Source organism: Aptenodytes patagonicus, chromosome 2, assembly GCF_965638725.1.
Source record: "Aptenodytes patagonicus chromosome 2, bAptPat1.pri.cur, whole genome shotgun sequence".
NCBI classification, from domain to species: Eukaryota; Metazoa; Chordata; class Aves; order Sphenisciformes; family Spheniscidae; genus Aptenodytes; species Aptenodytes patagonicus.
In genome coordinates, this window is record NC_134950.1 from 115,347,113 (window position 1) to 115,370,730 (window position 23,618).

At 41.2% G+C, this 23,618-nt stretch overlaps 1 protein-coding gene across 1 annotated transcript in view; it reads left to right on the forward strand.

The window, feature by feature from the left end:
- Positions 1-23,618, forward strand: part of AMPH (amphiphysin) — a 129,305-nt gene that overhangs the window by 63,068 nt on the left and 42,619 nt on the right. Inside the window, exons 3-7 of the mRNA XM_076330789.1 lie at positions 11,945-11,999; positions 18,716-18,810; positions 21,410-21,505; positions 22,879-22,986; positions 23,370-23,455. Coding sequence (XP_076186904.1) covers positions 11,945-11,999; positions 18,716-18,810; positions 21,410-21,505; positions 22,879-22,986; positions 23,370-23,455 — 440 coding nt within the window. The remainder of the gene's footprint in view (positions 1-11,944; positions 12,000-18,715; positions 18,811-21,409; positions 21,506-22,878; positions 22,987-23,369; positions 23,456-23,618) is intronic.

The window sequence follows — 23,618 nt, forward strand, 5'->3', positions numbered from 1 at the left end:
AGGAGCGGCTGGAGCATCCCCATAAAGAAACAGAGTTTTGTGGGATATTTTTTTTAGCTAAAAATTCTGAGTGAAATTAAAAAAGAGAAATGGAAGAGAAAAAAAATTATTCTTAAGCAAAATTATGTCTCAAGTGTTTGTTTTATCTGTCCTTTACCAAGAATTTTCTGTCATGGTGATTTTCAGCTGAAAGTCTTGCCTAAGGGCTAAGGAGAATCTTAGCATTTCTTCCTTTTTATTTCCTCCTCCTTTGATGTACGAAGAGGCAGTAATGAGCAGTTGAAGGACTCTGCAGGAACTGCATGATGCTAAATCCGGATGCAAACGTGACTTGGGGCCAGGGGAGGAATTGGGTAGGGAGGAGTGAGTGCAGAGGGAACTACTACAACTCTCTTGAGGGGCACATGCAGATTAGGCTAGGTCCACTGGCACACCAAATGAGATAGACTGCATATTTATTAAACGAATCACATGTGCTTACTGTGCTCTGCTGGGCTCGCTCTCAAAGGAGTTGTGTTGTGCTCAGTTCTTCAAGTACAAGGGGGAAAAAAATGCTGCAAAAGCACTTTCTGCCATGTTCACCAATAAGAAGCATATAAATTGCTTACATTTTCTTAGTTTTGTCCATGCTTTGATCTACAACTTACTAGCAATGCGAAGATAAAAAGCATAACAATGTGCATCTGAATTATCACTCTTACTGATTAATACCTTGCAGAACTGCTGTCTTCTGCGAACTCAGGCAGCCCTCTCTTCCTGGTTTACATTCCGTCCTGCTTTCAAGACTATCTCTGCAACTCTAGAGCCTTTAGAAAAAGAAAAATTAAATTCTAGGTATTAAAGAATAAAAAGGCAGTCTGGGTGATTGATCCTTGTGCTGAGGTCCACCGAACTGTTGATGTGGGCCATTCAGGTGGCTTGCAAACAGAACCGTCCCTCTTAGAGGCTGTCCCATCTTTTGCAGTTCCCTCCCGGATTATTTGTCTCTGTGGCCATTGCTGACCTGATCGGGCCTTTCTATGGCAGAGGCAGTTTGAGAGAAGGTCCAAACTTTACTTTGTTTTTTGCAGTCTTGTTTAGCAGTGATTTGGCTGTTTCCTGGCCATCTCATCTACCAACGTTTGGTTTTGAGGAAGGCTGTCACTTCAGTTCTGTCTCTTTGTAAATTGTTTGTAGCAGCTGGTGCCATGTGGGCTCTGGGAATCCTGGTAAGCTGAAAGCTGTGAAAATGGTCTATTTTTCTTGTTTCCCTGCCTTATTGAGCCTGCAACACTTGGGAGGTCAACTGGTCTTATGGATAGAATGATCTTTTTATTAATAGTCTCCAAAGATAATAAATGAGGACTCCCAGTTCTAATAATAAATTGAAATAATGATTGAAAAACTGAAATCTTAACATGCTATTCCTTGCCTGAATAGCAGATTGGATGGTGGGTATGTACCAAACTCAGCAAAAGGGTCTGTGTAAGGATATGTCCAGCAGACCTATCTGTAGGAAAAGCTCATTTAGGCTCCCCAGTGATCCGTTCCCATCTCTTTCTGAATACAGCTGGATAAAAGCCCCTTCTGGACTTGACAACCCAGAGTTGAATTAACCAGATGAATCACCATGGAGAAACTGAGTCATCCCATGTCTGGAGAGAACAGAGCACAGTGGCTTTGCAGAGCCTCAGGACTTCCCCTAGCAGAAGCAGTAAGCTGCCGCAGCTGAAACCAACAGGAAAAACATTTTGATTTTTAACAGTGAATACAGCTGTTATTCACCTTCCACTTAAGTTGTAAACTGGAAATTGCCACTCTAAATCAAAACTTGTGGAGCAAACAAAATGTATATAAACTCATATATGACACAGATATTCAGTGTATTGCAAGAAATTTCTTGAGGCTTAGACATTTCTCTCTGCACAGCTAATTGTGGACGTGCTCAGCCTCTTAATTGACCCTGAAGTTCAGAGAGGGGGAAAAAAGAGACAATTCCTGCATATTTCTCTCCACTGTGAAAACATTGTCAAGTCCATTGGGGTTTTACCTGAAATTTCATCTCTATTCTCTTGTTCAAGCAACTGTATCTTACACTTTCTTTTTTTGACAGGAAGTCCCTTATGCCCAAGTATATTTTAATGACTCACAGTTCTTGCTTCATTTTTGTAAGAGATCAATATTCTATTTCATGTCTATGCATATTTACATCTCATTATTTTTCCATATGTAATTATGAGACTTCTTTTATTTTACAGACTACAATTAAAATGTTTTAATGTTTAAAACCATTATGCATTTTATATGCACACACAGATATACCAGTTGCTACTACAAAAGCAGCTGCCCATGATATGTTGTCAGAATAAAGTAAAATGTCAAGTGCTGTTGTTGCTAGTTTATAGAATTAGGTGAAAATGAAGAGCCTTTTTTTTTTTTTGCTGTTGTTGAGTGAGCAGAACCTGCTTCTGTGGACTGCTTTATTTAATGTGTGCTTCACAGTAAGAGCTGCTTTTTGGGTGTAATTGTTAGGGGTCCTGAAAAGTTTTAGCCTGGCTAGGTCTTCATTTCATGTAAACATGCTTAGCTGCCTTATAGCTGTGGCATGACATTGATTTAAAGTTGTTCTGTGGGACAATTAACATTCATTGAAGTGCTCTTTTTGTGTCAGACATGCCACTGATTTCTTACAATTCATTAATGACCTAAGACACCAAAGATGAGATTCACCACCTACACATAGGCACCAGATGAGCCCAGAGATGTCTCACCTGGCCCCCAGTGGTTTCTCCAAACAGAGGCACATGGCTCTGCCTGCAGTCCTGTGTCATACCTGCTGGCTGCCTGGTTCTCTTGAGCAGCACACAGCATCTCCAGTGGCAACAGACACATGTTTTGGAAGCTGAACCCTGCCCCTGGAGGGTCATCCAGTTCCAGATTGCAATACCTGAATGTCCGTTTCTGTGTTTGAGTTGGGTCTTTCCAGACACTTGTGCTGAACTGGGCAATGTGGTCTGGAGAGCCAAGACAGAAACCCATCAGTCACCTGGGGGCGTTAATGTCCCCATTAATGTTGCCTCAGGGCCTTAATGGCTCTGATCAGCCCCATGTGGGACCCCTAACCCTGCACATGGACCTAGGAGTCCCATTTTAGCTCAGCCCTGGTCCCACCATCCCTCCCTGAGACGTGTCATAGGCATGAAGGTCCGCATGCCTAGGGGACCCATGCTTCAGCTGCATTTCCTGCTGCTCCCATCTGGATCTCCCAGACAGACCCTGGACCTGGTTCAAACCCTCGTCAGGTCAGGGGATGTCAGTGAAGACTCTTACCAGCCACCAGCTCTGCCCACCTGGCCCAGATCCTGCAGGATGGCACCTGTTAGTGAGGGCATGGCTTGTGCTGGGGTCACTCGTGGCTCCTGGCACAGCCCCACCAACCAAGTTGAGCAGCTACCGTGAGGGTTGTGAGTCAGTTGTCTAAACGTTGGCATCTGTTGCCACTTGTGGGGCCCTAGTATGTCCTCCCTGGCTTCCAAATGCTGTTCAACAAAGCTGGAAGGTCCCTTAGGACAGGTTGTGTTTGCCATTTGTGGATGTCTTGCAGGGTATCACAAAAGGCACTAGACAGCTGTGCTGAGTGAATGGTTTTGGCTTTAGAGTTTTCTTAATTGCCCTCCTGACTCCACAGGTTGCACTGAAGAGATCTACATTGGCTCTAAGAGGAGGAGAGGCACCCAAATCATGTAGACAGTCACAGGTGTCTTAATCTGTAGTTGAATGAAGGACATGACGAAGAAGGGGAGCTTCAATATGTGTTGTAAGCCTGTGAAATTCAATGTGTTCTACACCACCTTCTTTCCTCTGGGAATTATTAGGCATCCCACATGTCTATTTGACCATCTTTAAACCTACCTTATGTCCTCCCCTTAGACCCCTTATTTTACTGATCTTGTGCATGGGCTTGAGATGGAGGAAAGAATCCAGGCAATAAACAAAAAGTGCAAGCATTAAAATTCCTCTGACTAGGAGACACTGTTTTCCCTTAGCTGATACCCAGATTTCCTTGGTTGTCTATGGAATCCTATACTAAACTGCAGGGGATTCTTGATACTTGTGAGACTCCTTTGCTAAACAAAGTTGATGCCAAATGCTGTCCCTGATAGATACCCTGAAGTAAGCCAGACACAGGAAAGCACTATCTAGACTAGTGGGAGGGAGCTTCTTTTCTGCGCGCCAAGAAGTAGTTGCAAAGTGCATTCAGAGGGACTACATCTGACAGGCATCTTTTCAGGGGCAGTCCCAAAGCATACTTCAGATACTGGATGACCACTAAGCCAAATAGAAGCAATACAATGTGCAAAGTATTTTGGGGGCTAAATGGGAGGGAGTTCTCTGCTGATTACCATTTCATCCTGACATGTATGTTTAATAATTATCTCATGTCTGAGGGGCCATTTTTCCCAGGATTAGAAGAGATATAGTGTGCCGTTAAATCTCATCTCAACCTCACTAATTTCCAATCAGGCAGGATACCCAGGAAGGTGAGGTCCTTTGGTTTATGCTACAAAATTATCTCTGCAGGAACAGCCCAGATCCATTCTAACTAATTCCTCACTTCAAAGGAGAGAGCGCTGATCCGATGTTTTGCTTTTTTGATTCTGCCTATTGATTGATTGCTCCAAATCTAAAGTCTAAACTGGGCTGGTTTTGATTGCCCCTTGGATATAAACTATTATGCCTCTGCAGCTTTAGTAACTGTGCTAATTGTTTTCTCCCAGGCAGTGCAGTTGAATGATCCAAGTTATTTCTGACTATTTGTAAAGCAGACTGGTATGTATTTCTTCAGGAGCGCTTTGGGATAACTGGCCCTGGGCATAGTTGACAAAGCCCAGCTCTTGGATTTACCACACAGGCTGAACGTGATCCAATTCACAACAAACAGTTCTGGACAGTTTTCTACCAGACCTGTTAATACAGAGCTTATACATGTCATTTAAGAATATAGTTATAGATATGCAGCTATAGGCATAAACAGAGGCCAAGCACACGTTCAGAAAGTCTAGCTTGACATTTAATATGTATAGATTGCTTTTAGCTATAGACTTGTAGACTCTGCACTTGCTCTTTGCACATCCCAAGTTTTCATTAAAACCATTAGTTTGGGCCCTACTTTGAGGACGCGAGTATGCTTGTAGGAAGATGTAATAGGTAATGAAGGTAGGATCCTAGCTTGGAGAGGGAGAGGTTTAGTTGTGAGGCAAGAAGTTGGGATTTCATTTAAGGAGGATGCCAAATATTTTCTGTTCAGTCCTTGTCTGAAACAAGAGACCGTCGGTTCAGTAAAAGGGTGGGTTAGTTAAGCATCACTGCAGGCACAGAGCTTTCTCACCTGACTGCTGGGAGTCACTACTAACGTGGAGCAGAGCTTGCTGGTCTTACCTTTAGAGTGCATACTTTTTGGATTAGTCCAAATTGTCTGAGGAGCCTGTTTGATTTGATGCAGTTTATTTCAACTCATCACGTTACTTAATAACCAGAATGATGACATTCTTACTCTTGAGCCTTTTTAGTGGCTGGACCACAAATTTGGTGCTATCCTGGTAGGTACGGGGATGCCAAAAACCTCTGTGTTTCCAGAGAAGGCTGCAAACCCAACTTTTTTCAAGAGATGCACTAGACAAATAATTCAAAACCCAAGTCTCTTACAGCTTGTAGAAAGAGAAAAGAAGAAATGTATTTCTTGAAGAAAAAGATTCCAAAATTTGGGAGACAGTTCTAGGAACTATAACGAGACTGAGAAATGGTAAAATAGGGTACTCTAGTATGCAGATATATTTCATACTGAATTATGGATTTGTCCCAATAGCCTCTTATCTTGTTAAGCTTCACTTAATGCAATAGTCCTTTGCATTCATACTTCTGAGTTCCCTAAAAGACCTACCAGTAAATACTACCTAAAGTGTTTGCAAACAGAGAGACCGTGCTGCTTTATATTCTGGCTAATAACTGCACATTGCAATAAAGGATGTCTTCCAGGTGAGACAGAAAATGCTTTCTTTTGAGCTATTTCCCTGATGTCTTAGTGATGGAATGGCAAAATTCCAGTATTGGACTTAGAGCTGCATTAATAATTATCTGGTTTGCATTTCTATGGGGCAGGTTATTAATTAATAATTAATTAACCTATGTTCAGGGTTCAGCATTGACAGTGCTCTTGACTCTTGCTAAAGTGGAGTGATTTATTTGTTTTTGGTATCAAGCACATGCTGTGCTGACCTTTTCTGTAAAGAGGTATTCCATTTACATCCTGTATGTGACATGATAGAAAAATCAAACTCTTCTGTTCTTCCTGGAAAGCTGTGAATAAATGATGCCTGGCAAATAAGTCATCCAATTCCAGCTTTCATGGAGGTAAGGTGGCCTTTAATTTCTGAGTGGAAGCAACAATTTTTCTAACGCATCAGAAAGCAAAAGCTGGTAAGACACAAAGCATGTTTTTTATGGTTTTAATCATTAAGTTTTTGTAGGTTTCATCAGTCTTCCAGCCAACTGTGTTGTTGCTCTCTTTGTCTTAATTCCAGTGCTAAGACATGCTTAAATACTATTCTTCAAAAAGAAAACCAAAACTAACCACACACAAGAATCAGTAGTACTGAAAAGGCTTAATGCTGCTGTAAAGGTATGTGAGACCTGTGGCTGTAGATGGCAAGATCCTGAAACACCGAGCCTCCTTATCTCACTGGGTGCACGTCTTTACTGTCTACATAACACTGACCATGTAATAAGACCAGAGAGTAGAAAAAGGGAGCTGACAGCAGCACTGACTATATGCTACAGTGTTCAGAGTAACTAGTTGTTGTTTGGGACATTGCTGTGGAGAGCTGTGTCAGTTTTCCTAGTGAGGGATGTTTTCGGGTTGATGGCATGCCTCCCTTGCTCTTATGTGCAGTTTAACAGGATTGCCTGACAGATTCCTGGAAATTTGTATGTTGAGTTTGACCAGGTGAGCTAAGAGTAGTGATTTCTGGTGCTGGAGTCCGCTGAGAACGTGTCCGCTGTTATCAAACAACCTGATTGTGAGAAGTTTGCTATTAAGTATGCTATTGAGATTTCTCTCTGGAGTTTTCTTGCATGTTATGAAACTCTGACTCATTTTGCTGCCTCATGTAGAACAAATAAAAGAAATTATGAAATGATAAAGGAAGCATCAGTGCTCTCTTGGGAAATCTCATTTCAGAGGAGCACAACGTCTGCAAAATGACACCTACTTTTCATTCTGCTTCAAGAAGCTGCATCTCAATTAACAAAATTGATGGCCTTAATGAAGATACTCGGAGCAGTAGTTTCAGAGCCACCGGATGCTTTCATCTGATAGACCAGAAAGGAGAAAAAGTGTATCAGTGAGCATCGAGAAGGGGCGATATTAAATATGTGGCAATCTTAAAAACAGTGTGTTTTAAAACCACTATGGTTTGCCATGATTTGCAAGGTGTGCAGAGCCAGCAATGCAGTATTTTCATCCTGTGAATACTAATTAGTCTGTGAGGTGAAAAAAAGTCTATCTACCTTCACTAATAGCGTGTTTACTATAGCAAAATGTGTACACCAGAGGCACATTTTACATAATTCACAGGGCTGAGGACTTCTGATGCAAATTTTTATTTCTGGTATTTTATAGAAAGGTCTAATTCTGTTGCCATTGAAACTGAGAGATTTGCTCGCAAATTCAGTGGGAGCTGGCCCCTGCCTATGGGTGCTTTAATGTCACGTGTCATACAATGTTTGCTAATGAGGGAAAATTCATATGGCTCTACGCTGCTTAAATATTTCAGTGGCTTGTGACCTGATAATAACCTATACTGAGGGAGATTTGTGCTAAAATTATTCTTTTGAATGAATTGTCAGAATGCATAACAGCACATATGGCAAAATATTTGCATCATGCTTTACTGCTTTGACTTTTTCTTTTACGTTTTCCTGAGCAGTGGTTGCTGATTACTTGCGGCGCTAACCAGCCACAATAGATCTCACGGTGGTTTAGGGTACCAGTCGTAAAACTACATAGCAGTGCAGTTATAAACATGGTGTTTGAGCAATGCGTCTCCCTGACACGCCATTTGTGGTGTGCTAGTTAGTGACAAAATGGCACATGTATGAGTAAATATAGGTCTTTTACTGGACATGAGGACAGCTAACGGGGTTCTGAGCCTTCCAGTTGTGGTTTGCTGCTTCTGAAACATCAGAAATTCTTCAATAACTAAAAATTGTTATTGTATGGGCGCCTGTTCAGTTGGACCATGATGAAGAACTGAGTTGCTGTGAATATCTGCTTCCCATTTTCACCACAAGCTAAGAGGCTATACTAGCGCTCAGGCCAAAGAAGATATGAATTGGAAAGATAATCAGCCTGACCTCGGTGCCGGGGAAGATTATGGAGCGGTTCATCTTGAGGGCGCTCACAAGGCATGTGCGGGACAACCAGGGGATCAGGCCCAGCCAGCACGGGTTCATGAAAGGCAGGTCCTGCTTGACCAACCTGATCTCTTTCTATGACCAGGTGACCCGCCTAGTGGATGAGGGAAAGGCTGTGGATGTGGTCTGCCTGGACTTCGGTAAGGCCTTTGACACTGTCTCCCACAGCATTCTCCTAGAAAAGCTGGCGGCTCACGGCTTAGACAGGTGTACTCTGCGCTGGGTCAAAAACTGGCTGGATGGTCGGGCCCAGAGAGTTATGGAGAATGGAGTTACATCCAGTTGGCGGCCGGTCACAAGCGGTGTTCCCCAGGGCTCAGTACTGGGGCCGGTCTTGTTCAATATCTTTATTGATGATCTGGATGAGGGGATTGAGTGCTCCCTCAGTAAGTTTGCAGATGACACCAAGTTGGGCGGGAGTGTTGATCTGCTCGAGGGTAGGAAGGCTCTGCAGAGGGACCTGGACAGGCTAGATCAATGGGCCAAGGCCAACTGTATGAGATTCAACAAGGCCAAGTGCCGGGTCCTGCACTTCGGCCACAACAACCCCATGCAGCAGCGCTACAGGCTTGGGGAAGAGTGGCTGGAAAGCTGCCTGACGGAAAAGGACCTGGGGGTGCTGGTCGACAGCTGGCTGAACATGAGCCGGCAGTGTGCCCAGGTGGCCAAGAAGGCCAATGGCATCCTGGCCTGTATCAGAAATAGTGTGGCCAGCAGGAGTAGGGAAGTGATCGTGCCCCTGTACTAGGCGCTGGTGAGGCCGCACCTCGAATACTGTGTTCAGTTTTGGGCCCCTCACTACAAGAAGGACGTTGAGGTGCTGGAGCATGTCCAGAGAAGGGCAACGAGGCTGGTGAGGGGTCTGGAGAACAAGCCTTATGAGGAGCGGCTGAGGGAACGGGAGTTGTTTAGTCTGGAGAAGAGGAGACTCAGGGGAGACTTTATTGCTCTCTACAACTACCTGAAAGGAGGTTGTAGCAAGGTGGGTGTCGGTCTCTTCTCCCAAGTAACTAGCGATAGGACAAGAGGAGATGGCCTCAAGTTATGCCACGGGAGGTTTAGATTGGACATGAGGAAAAATTTCTTTACTGAAAGAGTGGTGAAACATTGGACCAGGCTGCCCAGGGAAGTGGTGGAGTCCCCATCCCTGGAGGTATTTAAAAGACGTGTAGATGAGGCACTTAGGGACATGGTTTAGTGGGCACGGTGGTGTTGGGTCGACGGTTGGACTCGATGATCTTAGAGGTCTTTTCCAACCTTAATGATTCTATGATAATTTCTATACCTTCATGTGGCTTCTCAGAGTACATAGGATCCTCCCAGGAGGAGACTGGCACGCAAAAAAGGGGAACTTCCCTCCTCTTTCTGCTGCATGTTTACCGATACTCCTCTTCAGATCTTAGAGCAAGAAATTCTGCCCCCAGGTTCAGTTTCCTTTCCTGTGTGGCAGTGTTGTTCACTTAATGCCTTACTCCATGCAAAGTCGACAACTTCTGTCATCTCTCTACCTCCCATTCTAGCATGGAAAGAAGTAGAAAAAATTCAGCTTCTGAAGTATGTTAGGATGCTACTGTGTTATGTAGGATGATAAAATGTGTTGTTATGATGCGTTTAGGGTGGCACTTTTTACTAAACAGTATGAATATGTAAATGTATATATTTTCTTAAGGGACACAACATCAAGCTACCACTACTTTCAGAACTTTCTATTGTGTTATAAGTAGTTAAGCCTGAGGTTTAATCCACTGATTACTCAACCGGTGCCTGTCTGGCTCCTGCTTTGATATGTAACTTTGATCCTGAACCAAGGGAAGGATTTGCCTTTTCTTGGAGCATCAAATAGGGTCCCAAACCAGAGACAGATTGGTGGTCTCAGTGCTGCTGTGCTCATGCTGTTACTCAGCAGCTTCTCAGATATCACCCTGGTGGGTCTATTCCTGTAGTCAGAATTTAGTTGATTAATGAATTTAGGTTCAAAAACGAGTTTTGCTTCAGATCAAATTACTGCAAAAGCAACCTTCTATTTGTTGAATCCATAAAGTGAATTCAGTCTGCCCACTCAGGCATTTTTACCTTTTAAATTCTTTAATATTTCCAGGACCTTAAAACAGTTGTTCTCTTCTCATGGTGCATTGTCATTTGGGGGCTTTCGATCCAGTTCTAAAAGCCTCCAGTTCCCTGCAGGGAGCTGGGAGAGGCAGGTGAGTTTAGTGGATGTAATCTGCAAGTGTGTGTACGGGGGAGGCAAGTGCGTATTTTTTGAGAATCACGATTTGGATTTAACATGGCTGCAGGTAGATGGATTCTAAGCTCCAGATGGTCCCTTTCAACCTGAATTTCTTATGATCCCGTGTCTGAATGCTCTGAACATTGCTGCCGCTGATGGCAAATCCTTTACTGACATCAGAAGTCCTTTGACTTAATTGGAGTTACAACAGCTTATACCAGTTGAGACTCTGCCTTCTAAAGTATTCACACATGCAGCCTTTTGGGGTCTAACTTTCACACGAAAAATATGAGAAAAACTCCTAAGCAGTCAGTCATATTTTGCAGCTGATTTTTCCATATGGTGTAACTGTATGTGAGAAAATGTGACTGCAAGCTGATATTCCTATAGTTTCCAACTGCTTAAATAAATGATTTGAAGGATATTGGGAACTGATAAACGTGGAGTGTTTCCAAAATCTTCAGGCTATTGAAGGTGGCCTGGACAACAGCTTTTTAGCAATAAAGTATGTGCTATAGTGTAGCACATACTTTATTGCTAATCCTAGGGGCTGTGAAGTCCAACTTGTGATACAGTCAGAGCCAAAATAAAGCAACCCATTTTGTTTTGTCTACCCTGAGTTTTTCAAAGGCTGTTGGTATAAGACAAAGAAAGATCATTTTGATGTATTTGCCAAAGAAACAGTTGAGATTTCACAGCAGACTGCATGATGCACTAGCCAAGCTAAACAAAATAACTAATGCTATTGTTTTTAGTAGTTATTTGCTTGCAAAATATTAAAATGTTAAAATACTTGGAAAAAAGTTTGCAGAAGTAGTAAGCCATTTATGTAAGGGCATGGATTCTCTGCAGTCTAGACTGGCCTCATTTGAGTGGTTTCAAGTGGAGGTGATTATACTTCTTTATGTTTCAGGTTAGGACATTGGCCAGGCTGACTTGAACTGGACCTTGGCTGTAAAATATACCTGTCTTTCTTTGGCTGGAGTTCTTCCCTGTGCAGATGACTGATAAAATAAAGCTAGAAATTTTACCCTAGAGAGTACACTATGCATAGCATCTTGGCCTGGCCACCTTTTCTGTATGAACCTGTGCATGCTTGCAACGTGTGACACTATTCACCAGATAGCTCCCAAAATTGCTTTTTGTTGTTGTTTGACATACTGTATGCACGTTTTAATGCATAAAATATAACTGAAATATGTTTTCAATAACATAACTGAAATGTGTTTTCACTTCCTTGCTTTTTTTCTGTTTTTTCTTTTCCAGGCAGAGGGTTCCAGGCTCCAGAGAGAACTGAGAGGATATTTAGCAGCCATCAAAGGTGATTTTTAAGTTTTACATCATGTTTTCATAAAGCAAACTTTTTTAAAAAGTTGAGACCAGTAGGCTTGTTTAAAGTATACAAAGACAAATACAAGTAATGCTTTTGTCATTACTAGTCCACATTTCTGCTTTGGATCTGGCATAGGCTCTTTAGCCTGTTGCTAGGGATTCTGCACCTTTGATGTCAACTCATGTGTGTACAGTCTTGCATGCGCGGCTCATCCTTGGCTGTCCTTTGTGTGCAAGACTGCTGCCCAGATTCTCACGTTGCATGCATTTTGAGCACCCACAAAATCTACGCATCTTGGTACTCATCTTTGCAAATGCTAGAATATGAAATACCCCATGCAAGGCAAGGGATTGCTTGACCTCCGCAACTGTAACATTTCCAGGTATTACTAGTTGGATGATATCTCCTCCCTCCAAAACCACACTCCCTGCAATAATGTGATTTCTCATCTATTTCTGCCTGCTTAATCCATTTTTTTAAGTTTAAAAATAAAATACGATCTCTTTCAATACTACATTGAAAATCCAAGTAGCAGAAGCTCACCGGTCAGTGCCTAAATATCAGAGATTAAGTAAACAGCTATTTAAATCCTACTGGACATTTGTAAATCCAGCACACTCAACTTAGCACCATACACAGAGTGTTCTCTTTCTCATGCCGCCTCTCTTTGGAGGAGTTGGAGGCCAGGTGCTAAAGGGAAGAGAATAAGAGTTGGTGACTGACAGAGACACATTAATGGCTTCTTGATATAAATATATATATATGTGATAAATATGTATGTGTATATATTTTTAACCTGGCTCCAGTCCATTCGGGAAAACATTACAAACCAATATTAACATCCTTGGAAATCACTGTGTTATAATAAAGCTTAAGCAGCTGTTGACAGGCAGGGAAGAAACCTCTTTTTGATGGGAATTGTAAAATGGGGATCAAAGCAATAGCTTAATGTCTTTGACCATCTATTATTTGCTGGATGGGCTGGGCAAGGAAAATCCTGTACCAGACAAGAGGTATTTTGCCTTGTAGGGATTTAAACAATGTCTTTTGTTCTTAGAGGAAATTTCAGCATTGGTCATTTGTTTGGGACCCATTGCATGCTGATTTTTACATTCTTATTTTTCAGTCATCCCTTCCCCACACCCATTATCAGATGGATACTCAGAAGCAGCGTGATGAGGCTGTTTGTTGGCCAGATGGCTTTTCTGTCACGTAGGCTGACTGTTTACATGCTGCTTTGATTTCCGTGTTGGTTACAACAATCCTCCTCTCCATGTTGCATTTTCTTTCTCTCTCTTTTTCTCTCTTCTTTTCCTAGTACTTTGTGCATTTGTGGTCCTTTTGCTGGTTTACTATCTAGTGGGCTACGCTTTGCACCGAGTTTTGGTTTTAACTTGGCATGAAATTTTTCATTTTGCAACTTTTGCCTTTTTAGCCATGCTTTTCTGTGCCGCATCTTTCTCTTGTTACAGCCTGTAAGTCCATATTTGAAAATAATTTGGACTGACTTTCTTATTGAGAATGAAAAGTCTTTGCTAACACCTCAGTATCTTCCTGTCTTAAAAAAGACCCAGTCATAAGCAGCTTGCAAAAGCTTTAAAAATGTTATTCTCCAAAGCCAACAAGCCACCAGTGGGCATCCTTGGCTCACGTGTTGGCACACCTTCATGCTGTGGAGTGGGAGGACAGCCCAAGACAGTAGTCTACAAACACAGCTCTGGCTGGGGCTTCCCCAAAGCTGACTAGCTCAGCAGTGGCAAACGCCCTTCCAGATGTTGAACGGCAGGAACAAATCTGCTGCTTGTAGCAGCTGCTACAGCCTCTTTGTTGCTATTCTTTGAAGGACTGACATCATTAAAACATTTTGGGGTGGTTATGCACAAAAGCATGGGAACTCCTGAATTTAGGCACTGGAGTGGGATTTCTGCACTTAGGGCATCTGAGCCTTGGAGGCATGCTGTCATCAGGGGCTCATTTTGCAGGGAAAAAGATCAGTCATATCACTGGAAAATAACGCACTTGACATCCTTGTACTCTTATGGGTGTGAGAAAAGCAGTTCATTTTAAAGGGATCAGGAATTGGCAAGATAGCTAACTTTAACTAAAAGCATTTTATGAAGCTGGTAGGTTGTGAACTCTAGGAATAAGTTTCATTTTGCTGCATGACTTTTGAGTGACTGGATATTAGAAGTTGGAAGTATGAGATCTGGGCACAATTTAAGCAAGAAATAGTCAATTGAGCCTTCTTATAATGCTCTATCCCTTCATTTTAATATACTTGACAGTTTGAGGTTTAGTGTCACACATTCTTAAAATAAAAGGATGTTTGCTGTGTTCAGACTCCTTCCCTCACTCAGGGGTGCTTCTTAGTCTTAGCTCGATCTTGATCTTTACTGCTGGTTACTCAAGGACTCGGAGGAACCATGTCATAATGCTGCTGAACTTGCAAATGGCTTTTATGTGCTGTTTTATTTCACCTGCATGATAGTTTAATGTCTGCTATGTATCAGTGGTGTTTGTACTGACGAGACTGTGTACTATTCCCCATAGCTATAATCATCTCATGCCTCAGTCTTCCGTCTCTTCCAGTCTCCTTGGCAACGTGTATCTGGGTTCTCTACTTCATGATTTATTTTTTTAAGCTTTTGAGAGCTGTAGGTGACTTGAATGGTTTTATGGGCCAATTGTTAAAGAAACCCTAAATCAGCCTCCCATTCTGTACCCTGAACTCTTTGCAAGTACCAGTGCAGATGGGGAGATACAGACCTGGATCTGCACGCAGGTGGCAAGGTGGCAGAAGTGAAAAGGAATCCTGCATCATGAAAAAGAAGCACCGTACTTTTCAGCTGGCTTAACGTACTGAGAAATAATAACAAGTCTACAGGAAAGAAAGGGGAGGTTTTGGAGGTCTGTAAGCAGTTTTGCTGCCTAGTTGTCAGTCTGTGACTGACAGAACTGCACATATCCTCCAGATACACAAATCTTAAAATTAATCTTGTAATTTCTTAGAATTCTTAGAAATCATCTTTCTGTAAGACTTAGTAATTAATTATGAAATGATTTAATTGTTCCAGTGGAAACTCTAATGGATAACTAGCAATATCAGATACAACCCTGATAGGTCATTTCCCTGGAGAACCTCACATGAAGCTCTCTTTCCCACTCAAATAATTAAATATCAAGAGCTAGACCAAGGTGCCTCACTCCATCAGGAAAATGGAATTTTCTCCATGATTCAGTCTAGATTTCCCTGCCAGAGAGTGAGGAAACCCCACAGTATATGGGTCCTACAACCGACATGGAGTCCCAGGCCAGTCTCAATCTCCATGGGAACTCGAGTACATTGGAATTGTGATGGCAAAGAGTCACCTACCCTCTGCCATCTCTAGGGAACTGTAATGGGAACATCTCTGCACCACCACCCCCAGGATCCCTAGCATGTGGGGGCCTCCAAGAGTCCTTTGGGGTTCCAGGGACAGGGGCCCTTTCACACAGAAAGAAGGATGATTTCATGCAAGAGCCTCAGACTTCAGTAACTGGATTATTTAACATCATTTTTCCTAAGCGATTAAATTATTTTGGCATTTGTAGTTATTAAATAAGTGACCCAATTACCAAGAAGAAGTGGTATTAAATGAAACAATTCATATTAAATATAAATGTCTAACTGTTCATCAGCAGTAAAAATTCTTTTCACATTTCTTAGTACTTTAATGACTTGCTTTAAACAATTCATCTTTCTCAGTGATAGCAGTTAAAAAAAGCAGAGAGAGCCTGCAGTCTATGGCTGACACTAATCCTCTTAACTTTAGTGCTGAATAATGCATAAAAGTTATCAGTGCATAAGAAATAATTCTATGTGAAAACCAGCCAAATAAAGAAATCATTGGACATTGTAAGTTTATGCCCACAGGCACGAAAAAGAATGGGAAGCCACCAGATTGGTATTTACCTATGCACTCATTTGGGCTATTGCAGTAAAGCTAGTATAGATGCAGTATTAGCGGAGTAGGACGGATGATCTTGGTCTGTGGAAATTTCAGACTGAAGCCCCTGACGGAGGAAACCAAGTACTGTAATGCCCACTTGCCTCACGCTGCAGCTGGATTTGATTGATGTTTTTTACAGGAATGTGGTAGAACGAAGGATTGCCAGATTCTCAGAACTGAAACAAGTGTAAACCTTGGTGCAACTTTGATATGACTCAAGCGTGGGATATTGTCTTTTACTTATTCTCTTAAGCAGATATATGCCTGAGTCCTGTAGTATTTAAAAAAGAAAGTCTGCATAGGAAAAGGTGCTCTACCCAAGCCTGGTCTGTGACTGAGCTGAATGTGTGCTGCAGGAGGGATTAGCGAGCAGCTGTGCTAGCACGCCTGCCATAGGAACGTACGTGGGAGGTTTAGCACACAGCGTGCTTAAGGGCAGAAGTTCAGGTATCAGAAAGGATCAAGCGTGAGCAGGGATGCACAAACCTTCCTGGTCTGTGTGTTTGCCCTGAGTGGACAGAAGCAGCCTTCTTAAGCACGGCGATACTGTGCTGGTTTTGCCTTACCTCCTGAGTGGATTAATTCGCAGTGGCATTAAAGATTTTAAATGAGTCCTGCCTAGAAAAATATGCATTCGTCATCTGTATTTTACTGTAATCTGGCATATTCTAGGCAAAAAAAGCCCTTTCATTCAGGAACCTTTTCTTAGCTAATGATACATCATCCTAAGCATTAACCATGAAGGAGAAAAGGAAGAAATGCATCTTAAGTTCTTGTGCTATACCAATTCTCTGAGCTGAACTCTGTCATTAAAAAGCACCCCCAAGACAACCCCTGAAGAGATCAATTATTCTGTTTTGGCACAGCACCTTTGGATTTAAGGGTGAAAGCTTGTACCCTCTGAATACCAGGGTTTCCTTTGTACTTGTTCTCCCCCTTTCCCATGCCATTCTCTCCCTTGAACCCAAGGTCTGAGAACAGCCATCTACTTTCAGCTTTTTTCAGTATCTTTTTTCCTATCCTACCCATTCCATAGACCACCATTTTTATATTAGGAAGTGTGCATTACTGCATTTATTTTCCTATCGTGTCTTGAGTGTGTGTTTTGGAGTGCATGGTGGAATAGCTGCTGACTAGGTCAAGTCTGCTCTTCTAGACATTCAAGTTTCAAGTGAATTCTCCTCTTCCGCTCCTAAACATTTCTTTGTGCAGAAAACAGAAATATCGATGTCATTCCTAAATTCAGCCACCGAGAAGTTAAATCTGAAGATCACGCTAGAGATATTTTCAAGACAGCACAGATGTGCTGCAGCAAACAGACTTTGGCTGGAGAAAAAATGTGTTGGTTTTTTTTTAAAAAGTTAATGCTAGGTAAAAAAATTAGCAGTCAGCGTTGTTCAGATTTTGCAAAGTAGTTGAAATAAAGTTGTCATTTTAAAATTACTGATTCTGAACTGACTCTTAGCATGTTAGGTGAGATCAGGTTTGTTTTACTGGATTCAGAACCGTATTCAACATCTAATGTATTTGTGCTCCATCAAAATGGAAAGGCAAACTCTGGTGCCTTCACTGAGGGCAGTAATTTATTCACTGGGGTCAAAGTGGTCTCTCTGAAGATAGGTTTAGGCTCTTTCTTGTAATATCAGTGAAGCTACTTTACATTTAAGCCAACTCCTCTGTGTCTTACAGAGTGATAACCATCAACAGTCCCTGTTCTTGTTTCACCTGTGGTAGCAAGAGCTCCAAGGGTGACTGATGCAGTTTGGCTCAGTGCACTTCTCTGTAGACACCACCTTGCTGCAAATGTAAATAAGTGCTGGGCTCCACATATTCTAAACCTACTAGGTGTGCATACAAGATAATAATTGTTCATAAAACCAGGTCCATTACGGCACTCTCCCCAGGTTCAGGCATCTCTTTTCCCTAGCCTTGTGGACACTGCCTCAGTTCTTGCCAGTCCTTTGCTTCATTATTTGCATTCCTTCAGGTCACCATCATTACTGTGGGCACAAGAATAACAAGCTTCTTTTTCTTAACCATTCACTTTACATGTGAAAGCTCCTGAGACTTAAATATCTTTGAAAACAAGGAAAGGAGAAATCCTGAGATATGTTCTGCCTGTGTGCAAACTCCCTCATTCTGGGGAGCACTTTTGGTTAGCACAGATGCCTTCTAGCTTTTCTCCTAAGTCAATTTTTATAGCCAGCAAATCCCATAAATCTCTGCCATTTTAGCTGTGCCACCCTGGAGATGCCTCCTTTTCCACACAGGTGGGCATGGTACTCATTACAGACAAGGTAGGAAACTGTTCTGTAGGGTGGAAGAGCTGAGAATGACCAAAGGCAGGTTTCTGTTTGATTGCCTTCTCGGTGATAGTCTTTCTGTTGGGTATTAAATGTCTTTAGTGGGCAGGACTACCCTCCAAGTTGTTATTCCTGTTCAGATATGTTTAGTTCAGAATAGAAAATGAAATCCCTAATCAGATCGAAATGTTTTTCCTGTATATAAATATGGGTTAATCCTTCTGTGAGGGACATTTCTCATTAACCTGGGGGAGCTGGCTGAAAATAAAGGTTTTGTTTCAGTTCTTGAGAACGATATTCTAAACATGCCAGAGGGAATAGTATAGTGGGTACATGTGGGTTAAAATAAAGATATTTAGCAACTGTTTCTTGTAGTTTGCAGTTATATGTTCCTCCTTCTGTCTAATTACAGGGATGCAAGATGCCTCAAAGAAGCTTACAGAGTCTCTTCATGAAGTGTATGAGCCAGATTGGTACGGACGAGAAGATGTCAAAATGATTGGAGAGGTAAGAGCTATGGAAAGAGGAAAAAAGTACTTTGGCTGCAAATGGATTAATCTGAGCTGTTGAGGAGAAGTGTACATCTGAAAAATTCCCTTAATTCTTCATTGTATGTTAAATCCTGTTTTTTGAGCACAGAAATTATTGGTCTTGTGAAATACACCTCCTGCTGACCAGATGGCGCATTTGCAATGTCTGTTTTACGAACTAGCTGATGTAAGCTCCCACTGAGGTCAACGTCAGTGATAGCAACTGATTGACAAGTTTGTGCAAGGTATCTTACATGCAGTGTTACAGTCAGGATTCTTAATTCAACTGAATGTTGAAAATTATTAAATCTGCTTATCCTTGTATGCTGTGTAACAACTGTTGAGCCAGTGGCGCTAAACAGGATACCTGATGGGACACTCACCTTTCTCTGACAAGAATATGGAATTTAAGGCCAAATTAGGCTGCAGGGTACTATTCATTTTAACCTTTCTGAGGTTCCTTCAGTGATTAGAGAAAAATAGGTTCTTCTAGAGGACATTGCAGGAGCTTAGCTGGAGGTGCTCTGAATTGCCTGCTTAGAGCAGCCTTAATTCTGGGGCAAGTCTGTCAGCAATTGTGCTGGTGGTGACAAGAAAGTGCGAACTGTTATCAGTGCAGCTTTTAACCACCTGGCATTCAGTTTGCAAGGCCTCCTGGATAATATAATTAACAAGAAACTGGAAGACAGAGCAATCTTCCTGTATCTGTGTAATGATTGCTTTTCTTCTCTATGGCTGCCTTCCCCTACCCTTTCCTGCTGCTGAAGGCATGATGTGTTTCTGATTTTAAAAGCACTCAACTTCCAAATTGTGTAAGTTGAGATACCATATGATTTATATTGTCTTAGGTTAAACAGCTGGAAGATCTCCTGCTGCATCTTGCTGTAGCACCTCATCTTGTATTTGTAGGCTGTTAGATTTTACACTCAGAAATTCATAATTGTGTATGAAAGGACCAAAAGTTGGCTCTTAATCTCTATTAGATATAGGGATAAACGTTAGATGTGTCTTCTTAATAAGAGACTCATGTGGACAACATTACAAAATTGCTGGTCCTGATTTTTTCCCTGTACAATCACAAATGTAGATTTATGCATCCCTCAACCTGCAATAAAAAACAATGATATATTTGTGCAGTCCATGATATAAATGATCATTCTAAATGGCCTTATTCTGTATGGTAGGAAAGATGATGGCTTAAAGGACTCTTCAGCAACGGTTTTGGAGCCCATTAGCTTTCAGAAAACCTCCATGATTTTAATTTTTCCAAAATATGTATCAGCAAGATACAAAGGCAAATGCACAAGGCTGGCAGTTGCTTGCTATGATCTAATGCTGTGCTGCTTTGTAGACCACTGTGATTAAATATTGTGTTAATAAATAAGGTATTTCTTTTAAGCATGATTAATAGATTGTAATAATTCATTAGGGACTCTATTAGGGTAGGAAATGAATGAACTAAATGCTGGCATCACACAGCATTTATAATATGCCCTATAGTGGCTCATGATAAAACAAACACTAGGGAATAGCTTTCCGGACTTGCTGGTGAGGATAACAGCCCTGCAAAGCAGTGCTCGCCCGCTTTAAGCCTCTCTCCCATCAAAGGAGGGAGTTCAGTGATTTTTGAAATGTGCAAAGAAAAGGGGAATCAGGATGTTTAACACGTGCTAATGACTTGTTCAATTGAGAACCTGAAGAATTGGGACCTCCAGAACTATGTCTCTATGTAACAGAATTTGCTTCTGGCAAGGAATCTCATCCTGCTCCCCATGGGGTCCTTGTCACATCAGCTGCATTAACATGTTCTTAAAAACCGGAAAACTGCAAGGGATGTCTCCTGGTGACTACCCCAGAGCTGCAAAGAGGACTGGGGAAAAGCACTATAGCTTCTGGGGGGGATTTTGTTTATTTTGCCTGCTGATGTTGGCATGTTGCAGATCTGGAATTGCAGTTCTCTAGCAGTGCGAGGTAGAGTTCTTGTCTGTGTATCAGCCTTTTCATCAAATGTACCTTAATGGCACAAAAAGTATGGGATGGAAAGACCTTTCTTAGGGTGGATCTCCACAGCATTTATTTTAAAAAAGACCAAGCAAAGCTAAGCTTACAAATCCTTGTAATTGATGGGAAACCTGCTTTATTTTCTCCTTTATTTTATTTACTCTTCTATTTTTAGTTGTACTTCTTTTCTCTGTAAGGAAGGTTCATCATCAGTGAACGTACTTAGGTGTAAGAACTAGGGCAGCTTCAGATTCTGTGTTGTTGACCCTCAGGGACCTGAAACCCTGAGGAAGACCTTGAATCCGTGACATCCTTATCTTCACATAGCAGTTACTATTTGAAAGAATGAAAACACAAACTAGTTCTTAAGCTAAAACTTCTTTTGTTGTGAATTAAAACTTGCAATGTCAAGGTATTCCTTTTCATTTACCTTGTAAGTGCACCCTAAGTCATTGCCATAAAGAACATTTTAAAACTTCAGAAAGATTAATCTTTACCAATTACATTTGTATTTCTCCTAGGTTTAGAGTGGAATTAAACTACTAAGTGCATTTTTCTCTTTTCTACCTTTACAGAAATGTGATGAACTTTGGGAAGACTTCCATCAAAAACTGGTGGATGGGTCGTTGTTGACCTTGGATACATATCTAGGACAATTTCCTGATATCAAAGTACAGTAATGATTTCCTATAAAGGACAATTTGTAAAATTACTGTTGAGTCATAAAATAAATAGAAAATGAGATTACAAGCAAAAAAAAATAGAAAAAGGGGGGGGAGGTAGAAGTCATTATCTTCTGCAATGTAAAAGATGTTGTTCTGTAAGTAAATCCCTGACATCAGGCTGCACTGATTTTCCAAGTGAACAAAAATATTTTTCATGCAGTAGGACTTGGAAGTAAATTAGCCTTTGTAGATAAAACTTTTATAATATTTTTTTCCTGCTCCTATTTATTTGGTATGAGATAATTCTCACTGACTTCAAAAGGGACAGATCAAGTTCTTCAGCTGTTAAAATGCAGACAAATTACAAGATGAAAAGCAGGCCTTTTGTTATTGGCTAGATGCACCTGTAGGTATCTAAATATCTTTCTCTTAACTAAGCCATGGTTCCTGTCTTTTAATTAGTTATAAAAAGATTTTGTAATACACATCAGGAAAGACTGTTATGCAGATTCTAGTTTCTCCCAGATGCCTGTCCAGTGTATAGTCCAGGGAGATGGTTGCTAAAAGAAAAGTGTGGGGATAAAGAATCATTACAGGTGAGAGGTAGATACTTTTATATTCGGATGTGACTTTGTGGACATAGCTGGAAATTATTTGTGATGGTTTATAATTGAGTAGGTATCACACAGTCATCCCTTTTGTCATTTACATCAGGGGCTAATACTGAAAAAAAAAAAAAAAATCCCAACATTACTGATGTTCAGTCTCAAACTTGATCATAAATCACACTGTGCTTATGCCCTCTCAGCATGTGGAATTTACATATAATATACAGCTTTGTAAATTCAGTATATAACAAAAGACACTTTTTTTGGTTATAAAAGAATTAGAGCAGGTAGATTAGAATTCCTATTGTATGTTGAATTCTAGTTATCTTAGTTATGTGTCAGAGCAACTATACTGAGAAGTATATTTTAAGCATTTTTCCAACTCTGGAAAAAAAAATGTTAATTATTCATTAAATTTGCACACTATATATAAGGGAAAAAGATGGTGTTACCATGAGTTTAACAGGTCCACTTATTCTGGAGAATGAGACAAGTCTTGCATAACATTGATATCTCACTTCTAAGGCCTGTAAGCCTTACGCCCACAAAAAACCCTTCCAAACCATCTGTAAATGGATTCCTTATTTAAAATAAGGTGATTAGTTTGTCTCTTTTACCATGCCCATGTTCCTGTATGATATTATAGTAAGTCAGATATGAACAGCAGATGAGGGATAATAAAAATGTATCAAAAACTTAAATGATAACTTAGGTAAAAAAGCTTTTAAAAAAGCACCATTTGTGCTGACTTTCATTTCTACCTCTGTACAGACTCGCATTGCAAAACGAAGCAGAAAGCTGGTGGACTACGACAGTGCAAGGCATCATCTAGAAGCCCTGCAGAGTTCAAAAAGAAAAGACGAAGGCAGAATTACCAAGGTAGCACACTAAGAAGGATGCTGGCAGAAGACTTCAGGAGCTTGGGTGGCATTTGTTTCTGTGCAGAGACCGAGTACAAAGTTTCTCTTCTTTGTCCTCTCTCAGAAATGGAACTAGCGATATCCTTAAGCATTTTGGTGGGTAGGGAGGGCGCGCTCAGCCTCTTTCAGGAGTGAGTCCCGTTTGAGCCCTAACTTTCTCTCTTGATGAGAGTGAGGGGATAGCAAGTCCTGTGTTGGACTGTGTGGTGTGGGACTGAGTCACATCCTTTGTTAATAAAAATTGTAAAAGACCCACAAAAAAACAAATGCACAAAACCAACTTTGGCAGGTTTTGCTATATCATAGTGATTGCAGAAGTCACCCTGTTTCATTTTGGTTTAGGCAGAAGAAGAGTTTCAAAAAGCACAGAAAGTGTTTGAAGAGTTTAACACTGATTTACAAGAAGAGTTGCCATCTCTGTGGTCACGGTAAGCCTATGCAGATATTGTCTGGAAGGCCTAAAGGGGGACTAAGGGAAGGGAACCAGGGGATTTTAACGAGCTGATAGAAAATGTTTTGATGGCTTCTTGAAGATCCCATCCATTATCTTTTTTAAATAATAACAGGGAAAATATCTGCAAATGATCCAAA